The sequence below is a fragment of the Mytilus galloprovincialis genome, chromosome 7, assembly GCF_965363235.1.
Source record: "Mytilus galloprovincialis chromosome 7, xbMytGall1.hap1.1, whole genome shotgun sequence".
Classification (NCBI taxonomy): Eukaryota; Metazoa; Mollusca; class Bivalvia; order Mytilida; family Mytilidae; genus Mytilus; species Mytilus galloprovincialis.
The window spans coordinates 30,910,168-30,932,887 of record NC_134844.1 but is presented as its reverse complement, the minus strand read 5'-3'; the positions used below and the strand labels follow the sequence as shown (position 1 = coordinate 30,932,887).

The 22,720-nt window shown below is 32.7% G+C and overlaps 1 protein-coding gene across 1 annotated transcript; it reads left to right on the top strand.

Moving 5' to 3' along the window:
* Positions 1 to 15,469: 15,469 nt before the first annotated feature.
* Positions 15,470 to 19,813, top strand: LOC143082750 (large ribosomal subunit protein eL32-like). Its single transcript, XM_076258592.1, has 3 exons — positions 15,470 to 15,627; positions 18,097 to 18,249; positions 19,632 to 19,813. The coding sequence occupies exons 1-3, from the start codon at positions 15,535 to 15,537 to the stop codon at positions 19,788 to 19,790; spliced, it is 405 nt and encodes a 134-aa protein (XP_076114707.1). The 5' UTR covers positions 15,470 to 15,534; the 3' UTR covers positions 19,791 to 19,813.
* Positions 19,814 to 22,720: the final 2,907 nt, after the last annotated feature.

Below are 22,720 nucleotides of genomic sequence, written 5' to 3'. Positions count from 1 at the left end.
TCTGTTTTATAAAACCAAACAGAGGTTTAATAGTAAGGTTATCATCTGACAAATAAGATAAACCTAAGTTTTGAATACTAATATATAACCTTTTAACCCATGGGTTGCTTTTTTTTGTAGCATTATATATATTTGGTGAACTAAACTTCCTTCTGAAGTGATTACATGGTCCCAGAATTTAATGCTAGATAACATTATCCTATTTTTCAATGGCAGTCTTGCAAGTTCGAAACGACATGCATCATTCGAGGCCTTACAGTGTACTCCCAAGATTTCTTTAATAAATTTTATAGGCAACTTTTCATAGGCATCACTGTCTTTAAATGTCGAAACAACCCCCCAGATTTCGCTACAATAAAGGAGAATAGGGGCTACTAAGGAATCAAAAAGTTTTTCCAGAAGTTTGCAAGGGTTATCTAATACTATTGTTTTCTTTATTTTAAAACATGCTTTTCTAGCTTTTTCCATAACCGAAGTGATGCGACATTAAAACTGCCATTATATCTAATATTAATACCCAAGTAACAATAAGTATTAACTGTCTCTAAGGATTTGCCATTATAATAAAATTCGTTCAGAAAAGACTTTCCGTTTGAATTAAAACCAGTTACTTTTGATTTCTCTGTATCGACTTGCAATTTCCAAGAAGAACAATAATTACTTAATGTATTGAGACAATTTTTCAAACCCTCTTTGCTATCAGATAATAATACAATATCATCGGTATACAAAAGTGCATTTAACGAAACATCACCAACTACAACTGGATCTGCATTGATATTTTCCAAGTCTTTAAGTATGTCGTTTATAAAAAAAATTAAAGAGGGCATTAAAGAGAAGGGGACTCAATACATCTCCTTGTTTAACACCACAGTTTGATTCAAATGATGGGCTAAGACCATTAGAAAATTTAATTCTACATGTTGTATTAGAGTACATTGAAAATATATTAAAAATATGTTTTGGTATATTACTTTGAAGTAGTTTATGAAATAATCCTATTCTCCAAATTGTATCAAACGCTTTTCTAAGATTAATGAAAGCTGTTAGCAGCAAATATTTTTTTTGTTTTTGGATTTATAATTGCTGACAATAGATTTCAAGGAAACGATGTGGTCTGCAGTTCTACTATCTTCTTTGAAGCCAATCTGGTTATTACTTATTAATTTGTTTACATTTATATTAGCAAGTAATCGAGAGAGGATTATTTTATTAAACAATTTTCCCAGGTTCGAAGTAATGGATAATATCCCTCTGTAATTACCAGGGTCACTTTTACTTCCCTTTTTAGCTCACCTGGTCCGAAGGGCCAAGTGAGCTTTTCCCATCACTTGGCGTCAGTCGTCGTCCGTCGTAGTCCGTCGTAGTTAACTTTTACAAAAATCTTCTCCTCTGAAACTACTGGGCCAAATTTAACCAAACTTTGCCACAATCATCATTGGGGTATCTAGTTTGAAAAATGTGTGGCGTGACCCGGCCAACCAACCAAGATGGCCGCCATGGCTAAAAATAGAACCTGGGGGTAAAATGTAGATTTTGGCTTATAACTCTGAAACCAAAGCATTTAGAGCAAATCTGACTGGGGTAAAATTGTCTATTAGGTCAAGATCTATCTGCCCGGAAATTTTCAGACAAATCAGACAACCCGTTGTTGGGTTGCTGCCACCAAATTAGTAATTTTAAATAAAATTTTGCAGTTTTTGGTTATTATCTTGAATATTATTATGGATTGAGATAAACTGTAAACAGCAATAATGTTCAGCAAAGTAAGATCTACAAATAAGTCAAACATGACCTAAATTGTCAGTTGACCCCCTAAAGAGTTATTGATTTCGTATTGTTGTATTGAACACATGATTTGATATTAGAATACATATTATATATAACGGCCTTCAACAACGAGCAAAGCCCATACCGAATACTCAGCTCTTAAAGGTCCCGAAATGACGATGTAAAACAATTCAAACGAGAAAACTAGCGGCCATATTTATGTCCAAAAAATGAACGAAAAACAAATATGTAACACATAAACAGAGACATATAATACTTTTATATGTCTCTGACATAAACAAACGACAACCACTGAATTACAGGTTCCTTACTTAAATGTTCATAACATACTAAATGTATGTTCATATTGAAATTGATAGAAAACCAAAAATTGGGAATTTTGGAAATGAAGAAGGAGGGGTAAAAAAAAAAACATTTTCCTGTCCCCAATAACCTATGACTTATGATACATTTGCTGAAATTCTCCAGTCATTCAATATTTTACAAAATTCTTCCAACAACACTTTACATACTTTAAACTACGGTCTGAATGCCCGCGATTTCGCGGGTGTGTTCTATTATCTCTGAAACCAAAGCATTTAGAGCAAATCTGACAAGGAATTAAATTATTTATAGATCAAGATCTATCTGCCCTGAAATTTTCAGACAAATCAGACAACTCCTTGTTGGGTTTCGGGTTTCTGCCCCCAAATTGCTAATTTTGAATAAATTTTTGGTTATTATCTTGAATATTATTATAGATAGAGATAAACTGTAAACAACAATAATGTTCAGCAAAGAAAGATCTACAATTTAGTTAAACATGACCAAAATTTTCAAATGACCCCTTAAGGAGTTATTGCCCTTTATAGTCAATTTTTAACAATTTTCATAATTTTTTGTATAAATTTTTAGAAAATTATTTTCCACTGTAATTACTGGGCCAAGTTTATTATAGATAGAGATAATTGTAGCAACAAGGATGTACAGTAAAGTAAGATCTACAAACACATCACCATCACCAAAACACAATTAGTCATGAATTTATGTGTCCATTGTTTAATATGCAACCCCCAAGGGTGACTGGGGAATAGAAATATGGTCACTTGGTCTTCTCCCGACCTGCAGTAAAACGCTTGCCGAAGTGGGGCGTCCGTTTGGCTGTGCGGGATGTATCAAGTTCGCAGTCACGTCCGGTCAGAAGGGGGACGTTAAATCCGATGCCTTGTGTAAAGAGAGTGCCACGCTCTTTGCACGTTAAGAACCCTTACAATAACTCATTGAGGGGTCCGTAGGTGGCCTGTTGCAAGGCAAAATTTCTGTCCCTATCCAATATACCCTTATTTTCCAGTGGCAGTCCAAATTTCCCCGACCATCCTCCCAGATGGCCTCTATTATATTAACTTGACCTACCTATTGTATTTATTGTGAACTTGTTCTCGTCCTGAATATGCATGAAATATTTGCCACTGGACATTAAGCAACCAACAATCAATCAATCAATCAATTTAATATGCACATAGACCAAGGTGAGCGACACAGGCTCTTGAGAGCCTCTAGTTATGTAGAAGTACTAAAAATGATTCATTCCAAACTTTTGGAAATTTTCCATTATTTGAAATAAAGTTAAATAGCTTTTGTAATGGTTTTGTTAAGACTGATATTCCATTTTTCAACATTTCATTTGAAATAAGATCAGAAGCTGTGCTTTTCCCATTTTTAAGGGACTTAATTGCCTTTACGATCTCACTTGTTTTAATGTGTTCCTGAAAGTCATTTGTCCTGTTGTTTTTTTGAAAATCATCAAATGATGTTTCAAAATTTTTGAGAATTTTTTCTTGAAATGGGTTAAAACTCTCGTCCGTTTTGTTTAGTTTTTTAAAATAGCTGATAAATTCATCTTGTGAAAAATGTACAGAATTGTATAATTGAAAGCAATATCCTGAAATATTAAAGGTGTAATGCAGGAAAAGGGGGAAGAATCTCTGTTCTGTCAGTTTGTCTCCCCTTTCCCTCCACAACGTTAATAAAGTTATATATCGAGGGACTGGCATCTTTCACTTGGGGACTACTCTGACTCGCTTTTATCTATACGGGGGTTTTAGCTTCTTTCTAGGAATCTGAGGAATGCTAGCTTGCTCATGTTCAGGTCTATGTTATACCTACTGCTGGCGTGTCCCTCATCTCGGACACTTTCTCCTTTCGAGGCCCGGCGCTGGTGAATAAAATACAATGATGTTTCAATTATTTATTCCAAACAGTTATCTACATTTAAGTGTGATATTGTGATCAGTGATTTAAATAGTAAACTTAGTTTTAACTTATATATATTAATGAAAATCTTTTATAAATTTAAGTTAAGTTTTAAATATCAAAGTTATTAAATTAGAAGATAAATTCTTACTTTAAAATTCATTTGAAAATGGTTTATACTTTAACAATTTACATACCTGGTGAATAAAATACAATGATGTTTCAATTATTTATTCCAAACAGTTATCTACATTTAAGTGTGATATTGTGATGTTGGGAGGTTGCGGTCTTCCCTTTTGAACCCCAACATCAAGTGCTGATTGGAATTATTTTATTCACCTATGAAATTTTAGCGTCAATTTTGAATTTTCTAAAGGTACTTTTTATTGGTCAACTGTTCTCTTTTTATGTGATAGATTTATATGATTGACATATGTTGTATTTAGTTACGTAAAAGCAATTAAAGGATTATCAAAATTATCAAAATCTTTGCTTACTTTACAGAATTATTAATTGGACAATAGAAACACTTTAGGTTTATTTTCCTACGGCAAATTACAAACATTTTTATTCTTTTAAAAGATGACAGTTTATTTAATTTATTTCTCAACGTCAGATTAATAGCTATGATCAAAAGAACTCTAGAAATGAGATTAACTATATTATTTACAAAAAGACGAAACTATTTATAACTTAATCTTACGTCACCTACTTTGTCTTAGAGCTTAAGCAATGCAATATAATTCCATTTTATTTTATTTATTAGTTTATTTATGAAAGTTTACTTTTTTTTATTTTCCTTTTCCAACATACAATTTTCCATCATTATAAAGGGACACTATAGCTATCAAATTTATGTTCACCGATATGACTCTAATTCTCATATTTGTTTTATAACAATGTAAAACATTTATCTAAATGATAAAATGTATTGAATAAACCATTAATTAGTGATGGTGTTGAGTCCCTTTATATAAACAAAACGGAACTGAGAAAAAAAACTTAAGGTTTCAACAGACGTAGAAATTGATGATTAATGAAATATTTAAACCTAATATGTTGCTATCGCTGGTTATTGTTCTTGTAGGATCAATGGAAGTGGTTTCTTAATGCTAACAGTATAATATTGAAGACTGGCTTGCTCATTTTGATAGATCACAAGTCTAAATTTTACACGTTGCGATAGCCGGTAATATAAACTCGTTACATAGTGTGCTAGTGACGTAATACGGTATATAAGGGGTCAGTAAATTCAGGCCATATGGGGATTCGAGCGACGATATATACCGTATTATGTCACTAGCGTGCTATGTAACTAATAAGGTCTATTTAATTTCATTTATAGCCTAAAAATATATGTTAATCATCATTTTTACCTGTAAATGAATGATTTTATTAGAATATATACTAAATTATATGTCTCTAACGCTATCAATCAATTTTTGTATCGTTCCCTATAAAACAGTTAATTGCACCAGGGACACTTAGTTTGGAGGGGAGACACTTATACCTTGTATTAAACGTGTGCTATATGTGGATTAACCATTGGAGTAGTTTCTGTCACTGTGACGTTGCGGTATTTTTTGTAAATCTTGTATTTGCTATGTTCTGATTCTGTCTATCTATATATATAAAAAAAACATCTTTCCAAACTGGATAAAATCCAATTATTCTATAAATAGTATAATAACCCGATTTCATTGACTCGTATAAGGCGTCAGTTCGTACGGTCCGTCATATTTGAAAATTACAGTTCATGGAATATTTCGCAGCAACCCGGGCCGGAATTTTATGTTTCAACATTATTTTTAGAAAAACCTACATATGTATTTGAAATGAAAGACTTGATGTCTTTGATGGTTTAAAGACAAATTGATAATAATTAAAGACATTTGGCAACTGCATGTGCTTTCTTTGATGGATGGTTGTAAATTTTTTTTCTATCTATGGAGAAATAACATGATCACAAATGTGGTGCGCGCTGAATAACACGCAAATCTATGTCTATGATCTGATAGACATAACGCAGCAGTCAAAATTATAATTATATTATACAAATGTTGCCTAGTTCACATGATATTTTGAAGAAATATCAGTTATATTACAGAAATTGTTCTGATACTGAAAAAGATCTTTACAATATTCATGATCAAAGTAAGAGCATGTCAACGTTCATAAGAATGGTGTATGGTCCTATAGGTTTGCAAAAGGTTGACTATTCACAAATAAAAAAGCATAAAACGAAACAACATTCAGTGTATTGACACATCTTCAATTCAATTCTTTATTTACACTCAGACACAAAATATGTGTTACATGAGGACAAATTACAAATCAAATACAACAAATGACAGAAAAGACAGGTAACTATTAACAAAAGTGCAGTACAGATGGGTATGTTGTATAATATTTCGGTATATATTTCTTCCGAAGTTCAGTAATAGAACTATTATTACATACATATAAATAATGATATTCATCACCAATGCATGATTCATTACATAAGGTACATATGCGATCTGTTCTAGCGATGTTGTACCATCTGCCAGTTTCCATAGGAATTTTTAGGTTACATGTTCTCAGTTTTGAAATCCAGATTCTTTTATCCTCTGGAAGACGTAATAGATAATTTTCCAGACCAAACTAAGATTTAAATAACTTATAATATTCGCCACCAGACGAGTTATCAATATTACTAGACCACTTTTGAAGAAACTGATCTTGAAGAATCTGTTTTATAACGGGTTTGATAGTTGAATAATCAATGTATTGGTTGAAAAACATATAACCTAATCCTGAGTTGTCAAATATAGATTTTACAAATGACACCCATTTAAATTCACAAATACCATCAGCATGTAATTTGAAAATAAGCTTATACATAGAACTACTATTAAAGTTTGTTTTCATTTTTAGACATTCTACTCCAAAACGATAACATTTTCAATTTTACTTTAATTTCTAGTGGAAACCTTCCTAATTCTCCATATACCATAACATTTGGAGTACTTGGTCTCACATTTAGAATTCTCTTGCAAAATTGTAGATGAACTTTTTCAATTATATCAATGTTTTCAAATCCCCATATTTCTGATCCATACAATAAAATAAGTTCGACAAGATAATCAAACAATTTAAGTTGTAAGTCAATAGGTAAATGTAAATTTCTAATCTTTGTATAAACAGCAAAAAGTGCTTTTTGCGACTGTTCTACAAGCTTTTTCTTTGCACAAACAAATGACCCATTATAATTAAGCAAAAGACCAAGATATGTATAGCTATCTACAATTTCAAGAGATGTACCATCAAGTTTAAAATCAAAATCCATTTTCGATTTTCTTTTGCTAAAAACCATCACTTTAGTTTTACCAATATTCACACTAAGTTTCCACATTTTACAATAATTTTCAAAAACTTTGAGAGCATTTTGCATTTCATTATAATTATCAGCAAAAATAACAGTGTCATCTGCATACAACAAAACAAAAATTTCTATAATACATGTAATTCATTGTAACATTTTTCTTTAATTAATTCTAGAGGTAAAACATGAAGTTCTCTAAAGTAATCTTCTAAGTCATTTAAGAATATGGAAAACAAAATAGGGGAACGATTTTCACCCTGACGAACTCCAATCATACAAGGAAAGAAAACTGATTTCGTATTGTTGTATTGAACACATGATTTGATATTAGTATACATATTATATATAACTTGGAAACATTTTCCTTTTATCTGGCTTTTTTGTAATTTAAACCAAAGTCCAGTTCTCCAAATGGTATCAAAAGCCTTTCTAAAATCTATGAATGTACAAAACGATTTTTTACCAAATGACAAATACAATGAAACAAGTACATGCATGACAAATATATTCACGGTCTGTAGTTGAATGCCCTTTCCTAAAACCGGCTTGATTTTTAGAGATCAATTCCAGTTCATTAGAAAAGAAATTCAGTCGATCTTTCGTTAATAATCGAAGTGAAAAGTTTACCCAGACAACTAATGAGTGTTATTGCTCGAAAGTTGTCAGGATCTTGTGGATTTCCTTTATTCTTAAACACCGGCTTAATTATACCCAGGAGCCAACTATCTGGGATAATACCTGTGTCTAGCACAATGCTAAAAAGTTTACAATACATTGAGATAAACTCAGGTGGGGTGTTTTTAAGATATTCGTTTAGAATACTGTCAATCCCAGGTGCTTTACTATTTTTCAATTTTTTAATAGCTTCAGCAACTTCTGTCTGGGTTATAATCCCATTTAATATTTCATCATATATAGGATTGTCTTGAATGACAGCATCTATATCGATAGTAATATCCCCAGGTTTCATATCGTCTTGCATTTCATCCTCCGAATTATCTTCAAATCTTTCCAGGGGCTTCGGTGGCCGAGTGGTCGAAGTAATTTCTACTGTAATCCGACTTGACAGATAACACTGAGGTTGTGCCTCGCTTGTGCGGGTGCACTCGACTCCAATCTTAATTGACTAAGATCCTTTTCCTCCACCAATAAAAACTGGTCGCTATTAAATAGCCCAGTAACGGTGCACAAAAGCGAAAAAAATCTATAGTTTCCGTTTAATTTTTTCACAACACTGTTATAAACTCGTGGTGATTTAGAGCTTGACGTATTATATACCATCAGTTATGTTTTATGGCTTTTATTACGTGCCTTTTGGTACTTAAAACTTTCGTTTTGACTCCTTCATATTATTAACCAACATCTCCGTTAAATAACAACAAAACACAAATTTAGTGCACAAAAAGAATGATCTAGAGCACAAATAAAGCCGGCCCGACAAATCACACTTTTATTAAGAACAGGTAAAATGATTGTAAATGATAATAGCTAAGATTTTGACAGTAGAAGTTGAAGAAAATTTAAAACAATTCCAAACATTTATGATTGCGTTGGATAAAAACCGCATTTTTTATACGTGTGCATGTAACAAATTTCGTTGTAGAAGGGTCTAAATACAGCACAAACAATATTTTCCAAAAGACCAACAGGGTGAACAACTAATGTTCTTAAACCCTGCTGACTGCTATTGGCGATTGCCAAATAAATTGATCACAAGGTGTAACAAAATGGATCTCTATATTGATTTAATACCAAGTAGAAAACGATAAACTTGCGGCAAAGATGGTAAACCACAAAATGTAGTGGTAATATATATAATTTATATATTTCATTCCCAAACGTGTCCTTTCCCCCAAACGTGTATGTTCCCTCAGACGTGTTTATTTGCCCACACGTGTTTATTTGCCCACACGTGTCCTTAAAATCCCAAAATCTCCCATACATGTCTAATTTCACTTCCCCAAACGTGTCCGAAAATTTTATATAGATCTTTTAAAAAGATTAAAGCCGCACACAAAAGATATAAATGCTGGAGTATTTTGGCACAATTACTGGAAATTAACAAAGGAACAGAGTTTTAAGAAGAAAATCCAAAATTTGTTAGAATTAGTTTAATTGTTCAACGCCGCTATTGAATTTATATTCAAATCAGTATACGCGTGAAAGAATTAGTTTGACTTGCAACATATAGATTAACTCTTTCACTGTTGATTGCCTAAAGTCCAGACGAGTTACAAATATTTCAGACATATTCAGGACGACAAAGTATAAACAATAAATACATAAGGTAGATCTAAATATCTTTCCCTACACGAGCCTAGGCCTGATGTGGACATAACAACCCCATTATGACAGGACATGGCTGCGTACGTTTACGTCCAACAGGTCCAAAAGGATGCCAAACTTTGGCAAGGATTTAACTGTGGGTTGGAAGAAGACCTAATTAACCCTTTTTCTATTCTCCATTCACACTTTCAGGTAGGACCATAGATGAAATTGTAAATTTAAAGGAATAGAGGCCAATAGAAGAACAATAACCAAAAGTTATTAAACAAAACTATATTGGTGGACATGTGGTTACATAAAGGTCAAAAATTGAATTAATTAAATGAGCATTTGAAAATATTGACAATATTAAGCATTATTTCCAAGTGCTCCAATATATTGGAGCCAGTCGGTCTACCGGGAAGAAGAAAAAGGTACCCAGATTAAAAAAAAACCATGGCAAACGCATTCATATTCGTGACACATAGCATGACCATTAAAATAGTAATTGGTTATACCAAGGATTTGTATAGTATATACTATACAAATCCTTGGTTATACAAAAACTAGTCGAGGAATCTGTATACATATGATATAGTAGTTACGAATAGTACGTGATTTGTCATGTTTTTTAGTCTCATATACTGGTTATTAGGCGTATCCCATTCGGAAGATAGAGTTGTCTTTCATACATAGCTTCCTTTTCCGGTAATATCTCAAAAGTATGTCTGTTATTGAAATTATTTTAAAATCCAAGCAAATCTGTTATTAAAATACAATGTTTGGACATAACAAATAATACAATTTAACACTTTGTTTATTGAGATGACTTTATAAATACTTACGGCACTATTGCCGCTACATTTTGATCGTATATGCACTCAACAAGAAACCCGTGGCCTACATTGATATCTAGAATTATTCTTGTAATTGGTAACATTTAATGTGTCAGATATTATAATGTTATTGTAGATTTAGTTTATACTTTTTCACAACGGCAAAGCAGAATAAAATGATTCACACAATTTTAATATCCTGCAAGCTCTGGGATCAAGAACTAGAGGATTAATTTTTGCAAGATGCAGAGAAATGTTGTATTTATATAGTTCTACTCTTTATTAAGCTCCACGCTCCGGCTTCCTCCATCTATTTAAACTGGCCGCCACGAAATAATCTAAAAGCGGTGTGTAAAAGTGGTGTTAAAACACTAAAAATCAAAACAATCTATGTGGCACCCTATGATATATCCGAAAGGGGAAAGAGTTCCATATGGCACCCCCACCCAAAAATATATTTTCCCGATTAGAAAACATTCTAAAAAGGTTTTTTTTTAAGGGGAGCTTTATAAAAAAATGGGGCATGGTGTTTTTTGGGGGGGGGGGGTTAAATTTTTTTTGGTTCTAAATTTAGAATAAAAATATTAATAGAACTTTTATTTTCTTTTGGCATCCCCATTTCCTTTGACACGTGCACCCTCCCATATTTACAAGATATTTTTACATGTGGAACATTATTTAAATTACAATATATCTAACATTTAATCACATACATATCAATATTGTGATGAAATATATATATATATATATATATATATACCTGGATACCCTACTGAGAGTCGAACCTTCAATCTTGGGATTGGTAGTCCACTGTCTAATCCACTAGGCTATGACAACTTGGAAGTTAGTTGTTTTAAAAATGATTATATCCTTAAAGGTAATTCTATATGGGGAAATCAGGGTTATTTTTGCTCTTTTAAAAAGGTAACAAATTATATTGTTAAGTTTATATAATGTAATTAGCAATACAGTGAAATGAGTATTTTTCACACTCCAGTAGTTACACTGGTCAATATTTATAAGTATACTTTTGAATTGAAACGTACTCACAATTTATTTCATTTACTTTTATATATAGTTACTTTGGAATTGATATTTATTTAACATGGGAGATTCTTCAAGTCCATGCAAGGATAATACATACATGACTTTAAGAAAACGGAAAGTTATTCATAATCCGAAAAAATGATATAAATGAGGAATTATCATCAGATTCAAGATATACAAAATCAATCGTAGTGGCAGGAAAAGACAACAGTTCAGATTCCAGTGTAATAAAAGAAAGTGTAAACGGACAAATAAAAATCATATTCCTTTGCGTAAAAATACATGGTTTGAAAATGCTAATGTTTCTTTACGTAAAAGCTTGTTACTTATATACTGTTTTGTACACAAATTTCCATATGATTTAGCTATCGGTGAAACTTCTATTTCTTCAGCATCTGACTCAGACAACGAAGGACAAAGTAATTTAAAAAGAAGAAAATTAGAAAGTTCTAAAGAAACTGTAAATGACTATTACAACTATTGTCGCGAAATTTGTTGTTATGTAGTTGAAAATATCAAGCCGCAGAAAATTGGAGGACCCGGTTTAATTGTTGAAATAGACGAGGCTAAATTTGGCAAAAGAAAATACAATAGAGGGAGAGTTGTGGAGGGAAATTGGGTTCTAGGTGGGATTTGTCGAGAGACTAAAGAAATTTTTCTTATGAAAGTGGATAAGAGAGATAAAGATACTCTAATTCCAATCATAGAACAATATGTTGAAAAGGGAAGTACAATAATAACTGATTGTTGGGCGTCTTATAAATGTTTAGGAAAACTAGGGTATCAACACCAAACCGTCAATCATTCTGAAAACTTCGTTGATCCAAATAGTGGTGCATGCACCAACCTTATTGAGAATAGGTGGTGGTGCATCAAACGACAATTGCCAACCACACATACAAGATCAAAAACTTTTGATAAACATTTGATGGAATATATGTGGAGAACACTATACACAGATAAAAGTTCACTATTTGACAGTTTCATTCAGGACATGTGCAAAGTATATCCCCTTTGTTGATTTGAAATTAGTTCTTGCACATTAAAAATGGAACAATTATACATTATAAATCTAATTTTGTTTCATTTTCTTTTATATTAAATTTTATGGCACATATACCTGTTCCAAGAAGTGACACCCCTTATTTGTTTGACACCCCCATTTTCCTTAAATCTTTATTAATAACTTGTAACATAAATTTTTTATTATTGTACATTAAATATATATCAATTACATATGTTTTTTCAACTTTTTGGGTGGGGGTGCCATATGGAACTCTTACCCAGAAAGGCGTTACATATGAATTATTTTATGACAGTTGTGTTATCGGCACACATTTTAAGCCAACAATGATGATAAAAAAACTTTCCCTCACACTGATGTATTCTGATGTGTAAGTTTTATTCTGAAATTGGCTGTCTGTTTGGGCTTTAAAACATTTATATTTATCTAGCATGACTTCTGATCAGGTTGGGTATTCGAACAAACCTTCAAAGTAATGACCCATTTTTATGAGGGTATTTCAAGTGATAAAAACATTTCTTTTATAAAACAGCTGAGTACAAAAGTGCACATATATACATACCAAAATTGAGTGTCAAAGTTCCACCCTAAATTCTCTCTTGCTTCAGCTTTATGACGTCGTATAGGAAGGTGTGGAAGATTTTTTTTAAATAGCATTTCAAGACGTCATAATTATTTGGACTAGGTCATTAGAGGGCTTTTTGCCAACCAGTTAAAGGGTGTAATTGAGTGGACAGTAGCAAATTTAATTCAGGTGTCAGTCTGCACCAAAAACTTTTTCAACTACTGGTCCGAAGACCAATATTCAGGCATTTTTCTTATTTGTCTAAACAAAGTTTTGCACAAAACTCAGTAGTCCGAATGAAATTTTACTAGTCTTGGGCATTGGACTAGTGGCTAACCATGTAGACTGAGGTGTTTGTTTATTTTTACACCACCAGCTGGATTGGAAAAAAAATGCATTTTACTTTTATGTCTAGTGGATGCCAGGCCTTAAACTTTTTCCGTCTGCACATAAGTTTTTGATGTTTAAATACAGCTATTTTTGTCAATTTGTTATGCTGAACCATAAACAATGATATAGCTTCATTTGGCACCCTATGATAATATCCAAAAGGCATTAGATTTGATTAATTTTAAATGACAGCCACATTTGTGTTATTGGAACATATTTTGAGCCAACGATGATGATAAAAAAACTTTCCCTCACACTGATGTATTCTGATGTGTAAGTTTTATTCTGAAATTGGCTGTTTGACTTTCGACGCATTATTAGTTTCACAGTGTGCAATTGTCTGAATGCAGAAATTTTATCACGTTAATAAATTCATACAGGGTGAGACAAATTTTGGAATATTCCTGGACTTCAATCTTCCTCATCTGTCACTATTTGCGGGGGATTTTCCCCATGGAGGCTCCCAAATGGAAATTTTGAAAGAGTAGTTTTGTCCACAATTTAAAGCAGAATTATTAATTTTACAATGGCTATAGGCTTGTAAAAGTATAAAGAAGCCAAAAAACAACATTAAAATAAATTTGAAGGCCCCTTAGAGGTTTTGAAAGACCAAGAGCCATCTTGCACGTAAAACCCCCATGGGCATTTTGAAAAGTTGACTGGTATGCTTCCTTGTTATGGAAACTAAGAGGATCCCTATTGTAGAGAGAAGTCCAAAATATAATGAAGTTTACCTTTTTTAAGTTAAAATGACCCAAGTTTTTCTTTTTTCTTTTCTGCAACAGCAAAATAACCTATTTCTTATGGAGAATTCCTTGTTTAAGGTATCCATTTGGGGGGTTGTTTCCAACCTGTTGATGCATGTCAGTATTTGCTGACTGGACATCTTAATTACTTTTCATGGAAAGACATTGCAATTTAGCGCCTGTCCCAAGTCAGGAGCCTCTGGCCTTTGTTAGTCTTGTATGATTTTTAATTTGAGTTTCTTGTGTATAATTCGGAGTTTAGTATGACGTCCATTATCACTGTACTAGTATACATATTTTTAGGGGCCAGCTGAAGGACACCTACGGGTGCGGGAATTCTCGCTACATTGAAGACCCATTGGTGGCCTTCGACTGTTGTCTGCTCTTTGGTCGGGTTGTTGTCGCTTTGACACGTTCCCCATTTCCTTTCTCAATTTTATGACATTTGTGTTATTACACATATTTTAAGCCAACAATGATGATAGAAAAACTTTCCCTCACACTGATGTATTCTGATGTGTAAGTTTTATTCTGAAATTGGCTTTGTCTTTTGAATAGCATTTATATTTATCCAGTATGAACCTTGTCATTATTTGCTGACTGGAAATTTTGATTACTTTTCATCTTTAATTGTTTAATAATAATCAGTATATAAAGGGGCTATATAATGTGAATATAATGGCACGATAGATCTACAAATTCCAATTTCTGATTCTTTGGCATTGACACTTTAATTTGTGAACATTTTAGAACCTGATAAATCAGTTCATCTACAAAAATCTATAATGTCGTGTTGTTTTTAAATGACTTCACATGTTCACACCAGGTATCCCGATCAGAAAATATGGGGGGGGGGATTTGAAACTAGGGGAACAATTAATGAAAAAAGTTTGTTTCGCTGTGTTGGTAAAATCTGGATCCCATCCCACCAAGTAATAAGGCTGTGTTTGATATGGATTCAGATTTAACCTTAGTACCCATTGTTAAAAACTTTTCATTATTTGCACTGTAATTTCAAATCAAGATACCAGTGTGATCTTCCCAAAATATCTTCTGAAGATTTGGAAAGCATTAGTTTATTGGAAAAGAGAACAATGCCACTTACTTTTTGAAAGCTCTGGCGTGTCTGGTGTTTGCTTATATTTAAACCTGAGTGGATGTCAAGTGAAACATCATTCTTTGGTCAGTAGTAATAGTTTATATATGCAGTTGACTACATTATTCTGTAAAAGAATTAGCTATTATTATTTTCATTTTTTGTTTTAGTTACCAAAATGGCGATCCGACCCCTTGTGAAAAATAAACAGTTGAAGAAGAGAACAAAGAAGTTCATCAGACATCAATCTGACAGATATGTTAAAGTGAAGGTAAAGTAGTACATATATATGGTGATCTAATAAAAAAAATTACTAATCCATTGTTCACACGTAACCAGGATTTAATAGGTCAGAATAACCATCTTTTTATCGAGATTGATAAATCCCTAGCAAAGGAGTAGGTCCGGTAAGGACCGATTTTGGCCTCAAATTTCAGTTTCATCTGACGAAAGATTTTGACCACTTTTTAAACACTTAAGTGTCTTTCATATGATGCAATTAATTTATGTGAAAGATTTTAACTTATTTAGTCATTAAAAACGATCCGATTCTGGCTCAAAATTAATATGAGAAATCTACCAAATATGCGAAAAAATGTCACTTTTCAGATGGTTTTTGTCAAAAACGAAAGTGGCCGCATCCGTGTTCATCCTCAATCTTTATATATGTTATGTATTAACATTAAATACAACTTCCATTTCAATATTTTGGATGAACACGAATGCGGCCACTTTCGTTTTACACGGAAACCGTCTAAAATTTAACTAAAATGCTGGAATTGTGAAGATTTCAGTAATTTAGCATGAATTAATGGTGCTAGTTCTCAATATATGTGCATTGTATTGGCAAAAAGAGCCCATATTTATGTAGCAGAACCTTTCTACTATCCAATAAATGACTAAAAGTTTGCATTTTAACAATTTTGTAAAACTGCTATATTTTGGGGCCAAAAAGGGGTCTTACTGGACCTACTCCTTTACTGTAATAAGCCAAAAATGATGATAAAAAAACTTTCCCTCAACTGAAAAATCTGATGTGTAAGTTGTATTCTGAAGTTGGCTATTTATCAATGTAATATATGCTCAGATATTCAAGTCACAAAAAGAGGCCTCAGTGGCCAAGTGGTCTAAGTAGTTGATACTGTAATCACTAGTCAGTCAACAATGGGGTTGTGAGTTCGAACCCTGCTCATGCAGGTGCACTCGACTCCAATCTCAATTGACTTGGATTGTCAGATTTCCTATAGAAGGTATGGCTTCCTTCACCTATAAAAACATGCCGCCGAAGAATAGCCTAAATGCAGTGATTAAAAGTGGTGTTAAAACACCAAAAACCAAATCAAATCAAGTCACAAAACAATGTTACACATGTCAAGAAAATTAAATAACTTTTGCAAGGTGCAGGAATCTAATATCTGTTCTAAAAATAAAATGATGTCATTGTTCAAGTCATCTTTAAAAATTTGAAGTTATCTCCCATTGTCAGGAATTTTAGGTCAATCAACTAGACAACCAATATTTTATTGACATGATTGTCAATGCAATATCTAATTTTACTTCCCACTGAGAAATTTAACCACTCTGTGCTTACAAGCACTTTAATTATACAGGTTATGTAAATGCAACTTTTGTTTGTCCTGGACAAATGAAGACTTTATGTTGAACCCTTTTTACCAAAGATAGTTAGTCTTGCAAGCTTTTAGTCACTGTTTAAAGTATTGTTTGCAAATAAATTGTGTTTGCTTAAGCTCTAAGAATGCAAATTTCAAATAAAAAGCCAAAAATGATGATAGAAAAACTTTCCCTCAACTGAAATAATTTGATGTGTAAGTTATATTCTGAAGTTGGCCAACTTTAAACATGTGTAATATTCTCACTTTTATGGTTCCCTGAGCCAAGTTAAAGTTTAAGACATCTTAGAATATTGGTACATACATGTATCATACCATTTTCAGATTTTAGAGAAAATTAAATGTATTTTCCATTCATATCAGTTTAAAGGTGTTAAAAATTGAAAATCAAGTAGAATCTGGTTTTAACAATGTTTTGAAAGTAAGACCACAGTTACATAATGATGATATCAGATAGCTTCTTTAACACATGTATATATAATTTGTCTGATTCATTTAAAGCCGCTTAAATCTGTTAAATCTTATAAAAAGTGAAGGCAGAATTTTTTTTACAGGTTGTCTTAAATGCAACTTAAGCTTATCCTGCACACATGAAAAGTCTAGTTAGTCTTGCATTCTTTCAGTCACTGCTATAAGTATTGTTTGCATATACATTGTGTTAGCTCTAAGAATGCAAATTTAGTATAAAAAAGCCAAAGATGATGATAAAAAAACTTTCCCTCAACTGAAATAATTTGATGTGTAAGTTATATTCTGAAGTTGGCTATCTTAAAACTATTTTGTCTTGAATTCCATTTATGGGGTTCACATAAGAAACAAAATTAACTTTATATCTGAAGCTTGGATAAAAGGTTGTTGACATATTTTGTTAAAAAAAAAAGACCAGATCTTACACAGTTAACTTTCTGAATTTTTATCTTCAAACTGCATTAGCTAGGTCATTACAGTTGAATAACCACATTTTAAGGGCAGACATGTACCCAAAGTATTTTAAAAGCAAAATATCCACATGAATTTAAATTTTCCTAACCATTAGTTACCTCTAGTTATTCAATGTTTGTAATAAAAGTATGCAACTAATTAACTAAATAGACATTTATCTTTTTCAGACCAACTGGAGGAAGCCCAAGGGTATTGACAACAGAGTCAGGAGGCGCTTCAAGGGGCAGTTTTTGATGCCAAATATTGGTTATGGATCAAATAAGAAAACCAAACACTTGATGCCTGATGGTTTCCAAAAATTCCTTGTACATAATGTTAAGGTAATCAAATCAAGAAATTCTTCCGTTGTATATCTTTGTTCATCCCTACTCGACTTGTTATAAGATCCCTGCCAACGTTCAAGGGGACTTAAGGTATGCTTCACGTCCATCTCTTTGACACATTCCCCATTATAATGTCTGTCTGTCCATCCCTCAGTGTTGCAAATTAGTATTCCACTTTTTTTCTTCTTGCTTCCAAGAAGATAGTGATTTGGTGTTTTGTTTTATCATGACAAGTTACTGATGAGGAGTTCGAATTTTGTGCATAGTTATGGTCCTTAAAACTAAAAATACTCACGTTTAAGTTTTCTGCACTTTTTATCATCATGATTGAAGATATTGATTTGATAATTGGTATATGATTTTATCATAACAAGTTACAGACCAAGTTCAAAATTTGTTTCGGTCTGATGATTTTGTTCAGATTTATCGTCCTTTGGCTTTTAAATTAAATTGCATAGAAATTGGGAATGTGTCAAAGAGCAGAAAACAGCCCAAGGTCACCAATGGGTCTTCAACACAAAGAGAAAACCCTACAACCAGAGGCAGGCTTCAGTTGGCCTCTAAACAAATATGTTTACTAGGTCAGTGAAAATGGACTTCACACTCGACATTGAAACATACAAGTTGGTCTATGGTTGAAGGTTGTCTCATTGGCAATCATACCACATTTCTTTAATAAGCCTGTAGACAAAAATGTTCATTCCAAAATTATTCAAATATTTTGTTGTGTAGTGTATACATGGTTAAGAACCTTCAATTCATGTTACTTTGCAATTTTAATATTTTGAATAATTAAAAACTAGATTTTTTTTATGTCCCCACCTTAGTGGAGGGGCAATATGTTTTACTCTTGTCTGTACCAACACAAAGTTGGTTTCCATTCTCTAACTTAAGTATGCTTCAACCAAATGTTATGAAACTTATATACACTGCTTATTACCACACAAAACACAGTCCAAGTGTGAACTTAAATGGGGTCACTTTGAGTGTTCTAAAGTTATGTCCTTTATTGAATTTTACCTTGCCATTCTCCAACTTGAGTTTACCTCAACCAAATGTTATGAAACTTATACACACTGCATTACCAGAAGTTTACCTCAACAAAATGTTATGAAACTTATACACAATACCACAAAACTCAGATGAAGTACAAATTTGGGTAACATCACTCGAACCCTTTTACAGTTATGTCCCTTTATAGTTTATATGATATGCAAGCTGGGGCAACATCTGTGTCTTGTGGACCTGTCCCCAATTATTTTGTTTTATCTTTGTACACATTTTTGAAAGAGCACATTTCAATGAGTTTTTATTATGATTTGGTAATTTAATGTAGAAAAAATGTTATTTACTTTAAAAAAATTATTCTCTTTTAACAGGAATTGGAAGTCCTTCTGATGCAGAATAGAACATTTGCAGCTGAGATTGCACACAATGTTTCCAGCAGGAAAAGGAAAGAAATTGTTGAGCGTGCTCAACAGTTGTCTATCAAAGTGACCAATCCAAATGCTAGACTGAGATCAGAGGACGACGAATAGAAAAATAAATATGGCTAAATACATCTGTGTCTTTGTTTATCAAATTCAATAATTTGGAATAATCTCAGTTCTTGCTTTCCAACTGTTCATGTATGAAGGGTTTTCAGTCCTTTCTTTTAGGTTCTTTTACCTGAAAATAATTTTGAGAGACAAATATCCTCATTATCACAACTCCATCCTTACATGTTTCATTGTATCTATCAGATAGATGTACATTACATATGGCATGATGTGGTTAGAATCTTCAATTGTATAGATTTTCATCTATGTCCTTTGAACTTGTGACTGATTTTGGTACTAATTTTTCATGCCACAGCTACTCATTTTGAAATATCTATAATTTTTGAGAACTGGTTAGGCCAAAAAAAAAATATGTCTGTTAAGTTGCATGCTTTAAAAAAAAATAGGGTAGGTAGGTTAGTATTTTCATTTTAATTTATTTTTTCTTTTTGTTTTTTGTAACATGATTTTGAGTGTGCGGTTTCGTCTTGTGGTCTGAGTTGATCATGGGGCGAGTTTACCTGTAATTTTAATGATTGGATTATTTCCCTTTGTTATTGATTGAAAAAAAATGGTGGCAAAAAGTTTATTTCATCATACGAGTCGTGAATTTCCTTATTACAGCTATCATATTCATGATTATGAACATTGGGATGTATCAGGAAACACTATCTTCACTTTTAACACGAGTTCAGTTTATTTTTCACTTCACGACGGAAATAAAATGGCTTTAGGTTGGTCAGGTAACCGTAAACATACATATACTTTTTTTTGGCCTTAAATAGCAGCAGGATACTTTTACTACTTGTTGAAATAAACAAAAACAAGAGTTTAAACAATGACCTGCTTAAAGTCTACAATACAATAACAAATTTATATAAGATGATGTGTTGTAAGTGTCGATGAGACAACTCTCCATCAAAGTATAAGAAAAACCATTATAGGTCAAAGAACAGTCTTCAACACACAGCCTTGGCTCACACTGAACAGCAAGCTTATGAAGCGCCCCAAAAATGAATAATGAATCTCTCTTCATCCATATTCACAATTGCTGTAGAAATTTACTTGCTGATATCCACCACCTGATCAGTCTTGAGAATCACTCCAACAACTTTTAATTAAATATGTTTCAGTTTTTCCCTTGCTCAAATTCTGCAAAAAGTGTTTTTCTTAAATAGTAGGACAATAACACCAGTTGATCGCATAACACATAGGTTGAATGATTCAACTTGCAACTTTGTATAAAACAACACCTGGTTGATTGTTATTTCATGCATTTTCAGGACCAAATGAAATATGTATAAAGAATGTTTTTGATGTCAATATGAGGGCGAGAAACAACTGGTATTATAAGATCTTTGATGCAATACTAAAATAGGTTTTCAATCTGCATTTGGTAAAACTTGAGTTAATCTGATTTGCAGTTTTAGAAATTTCTTGTTTTCATGTGTCATTGCAAGTATCGCTCCTGGATTTCCATGTAATTAACAATGCATACGGTAAAAAATAACATTTCACTAGAATTTTTATATACCGTACTCTATGAAAATGAGTATTAATCATGTTAAAAAAACAACTGAGTACATAACATAATAAACCTACCACAAGGGGTTAAACTAAAGTAATCACAAACCTTAACAAGTGTACATGCAAATATATTCAGAATGAGGACACATCAGCTATATTGTATTCATATTCTGAATAGAATAGGTAAATCAAGGGCTTCTGATGTCCAATGGCCTGTAATATAAGTTTGTACATTCATCATGACACGATAAACTGACCGACGACTAGTTAACTAGTATGTCTCACCTGGATGCTCCTTACTATGTTGGGGGATACCTCATTTTGAAAATTTTCTGTCTTCCATACATTCATTGTGGTTGACTTCTTTTTATACGACCCCAAACAAATTTTGGGATCGTATAATGGTATGATGTCGTCAGCGTCGTCTGCATCGTCGTTGTCCGAAGACGCATTGGTTTCCGGATAATAACTTTAGTTTAAGTGAATAGATCTTCATGAAATATTTTCAGAAGGTTCAATACCACAAAAGGAAGGTTGGGATTGATTTTGGGGATGATGGTTCCAACTGATTAGGAATTAGGAGCCCAAAAGGGACCCAAAACAAGCATTTTTCTAGTTACAGGATATTACTTGTGTAGAAGTATTTCAATTGCTCTGAAATCATACCCCAATTTTTGAAACCACAAGTAGAAGGTTTGGATTCATTTTAGGGGTTATGGGGCCAGTTCAGGAATTGAGGGCCAAAAAGGGGTCAAAACAAGCATTTTTCTAGTTTCAAGACAATAACTTATTTGTAATTGTATGGATCTCTCTGAAATTGTACCACAATGTACCATATAACAAAGGGGAGGCTGGGATTAAGTTTTGGGTTAATTGCCCAAAATATGTAGGAATTAGGGGCCAAAAAGAAGCATGTTTCTAGTTTCCAAACAATCATGACAATAACTTGTGTTTAAGTGTATGCATCTCTCTGAAATTGTACTACAAGGTTCAATACTGCAATGGAAAGCATGGGATTGAGTTTAAGGGTTATTGCTCCAAGGGGGTTTCAAAAAGTTGGGGGGGGGGGGATTTTTTGTTTACCATTTTTTGAAGGGCTTCAAAATTTTGAAAAGTTTCAAGAAGAAATCTTCAATCTTTTTTTGCAATAGATTTGTTAGATCTTTGACCACATTAGGGACGACATCAAAAGATCGATGTAGGATAAAAAACTTAAATCAAATAGTTTGGGGGTGGGGGGGGGGGTCAACATTGATGCAAGTTTTGTTAATCTGAAATCGATTTTACATGTATCCCTATTGGTCAATCAATTTTTTCCAAATTAAGTTAAGAGGGGGGGTGTGGGGGTCAGTGAAAAAACTATGTGAATTAAGTTTTTTATCCTTCATTGAACTTTTGATGTC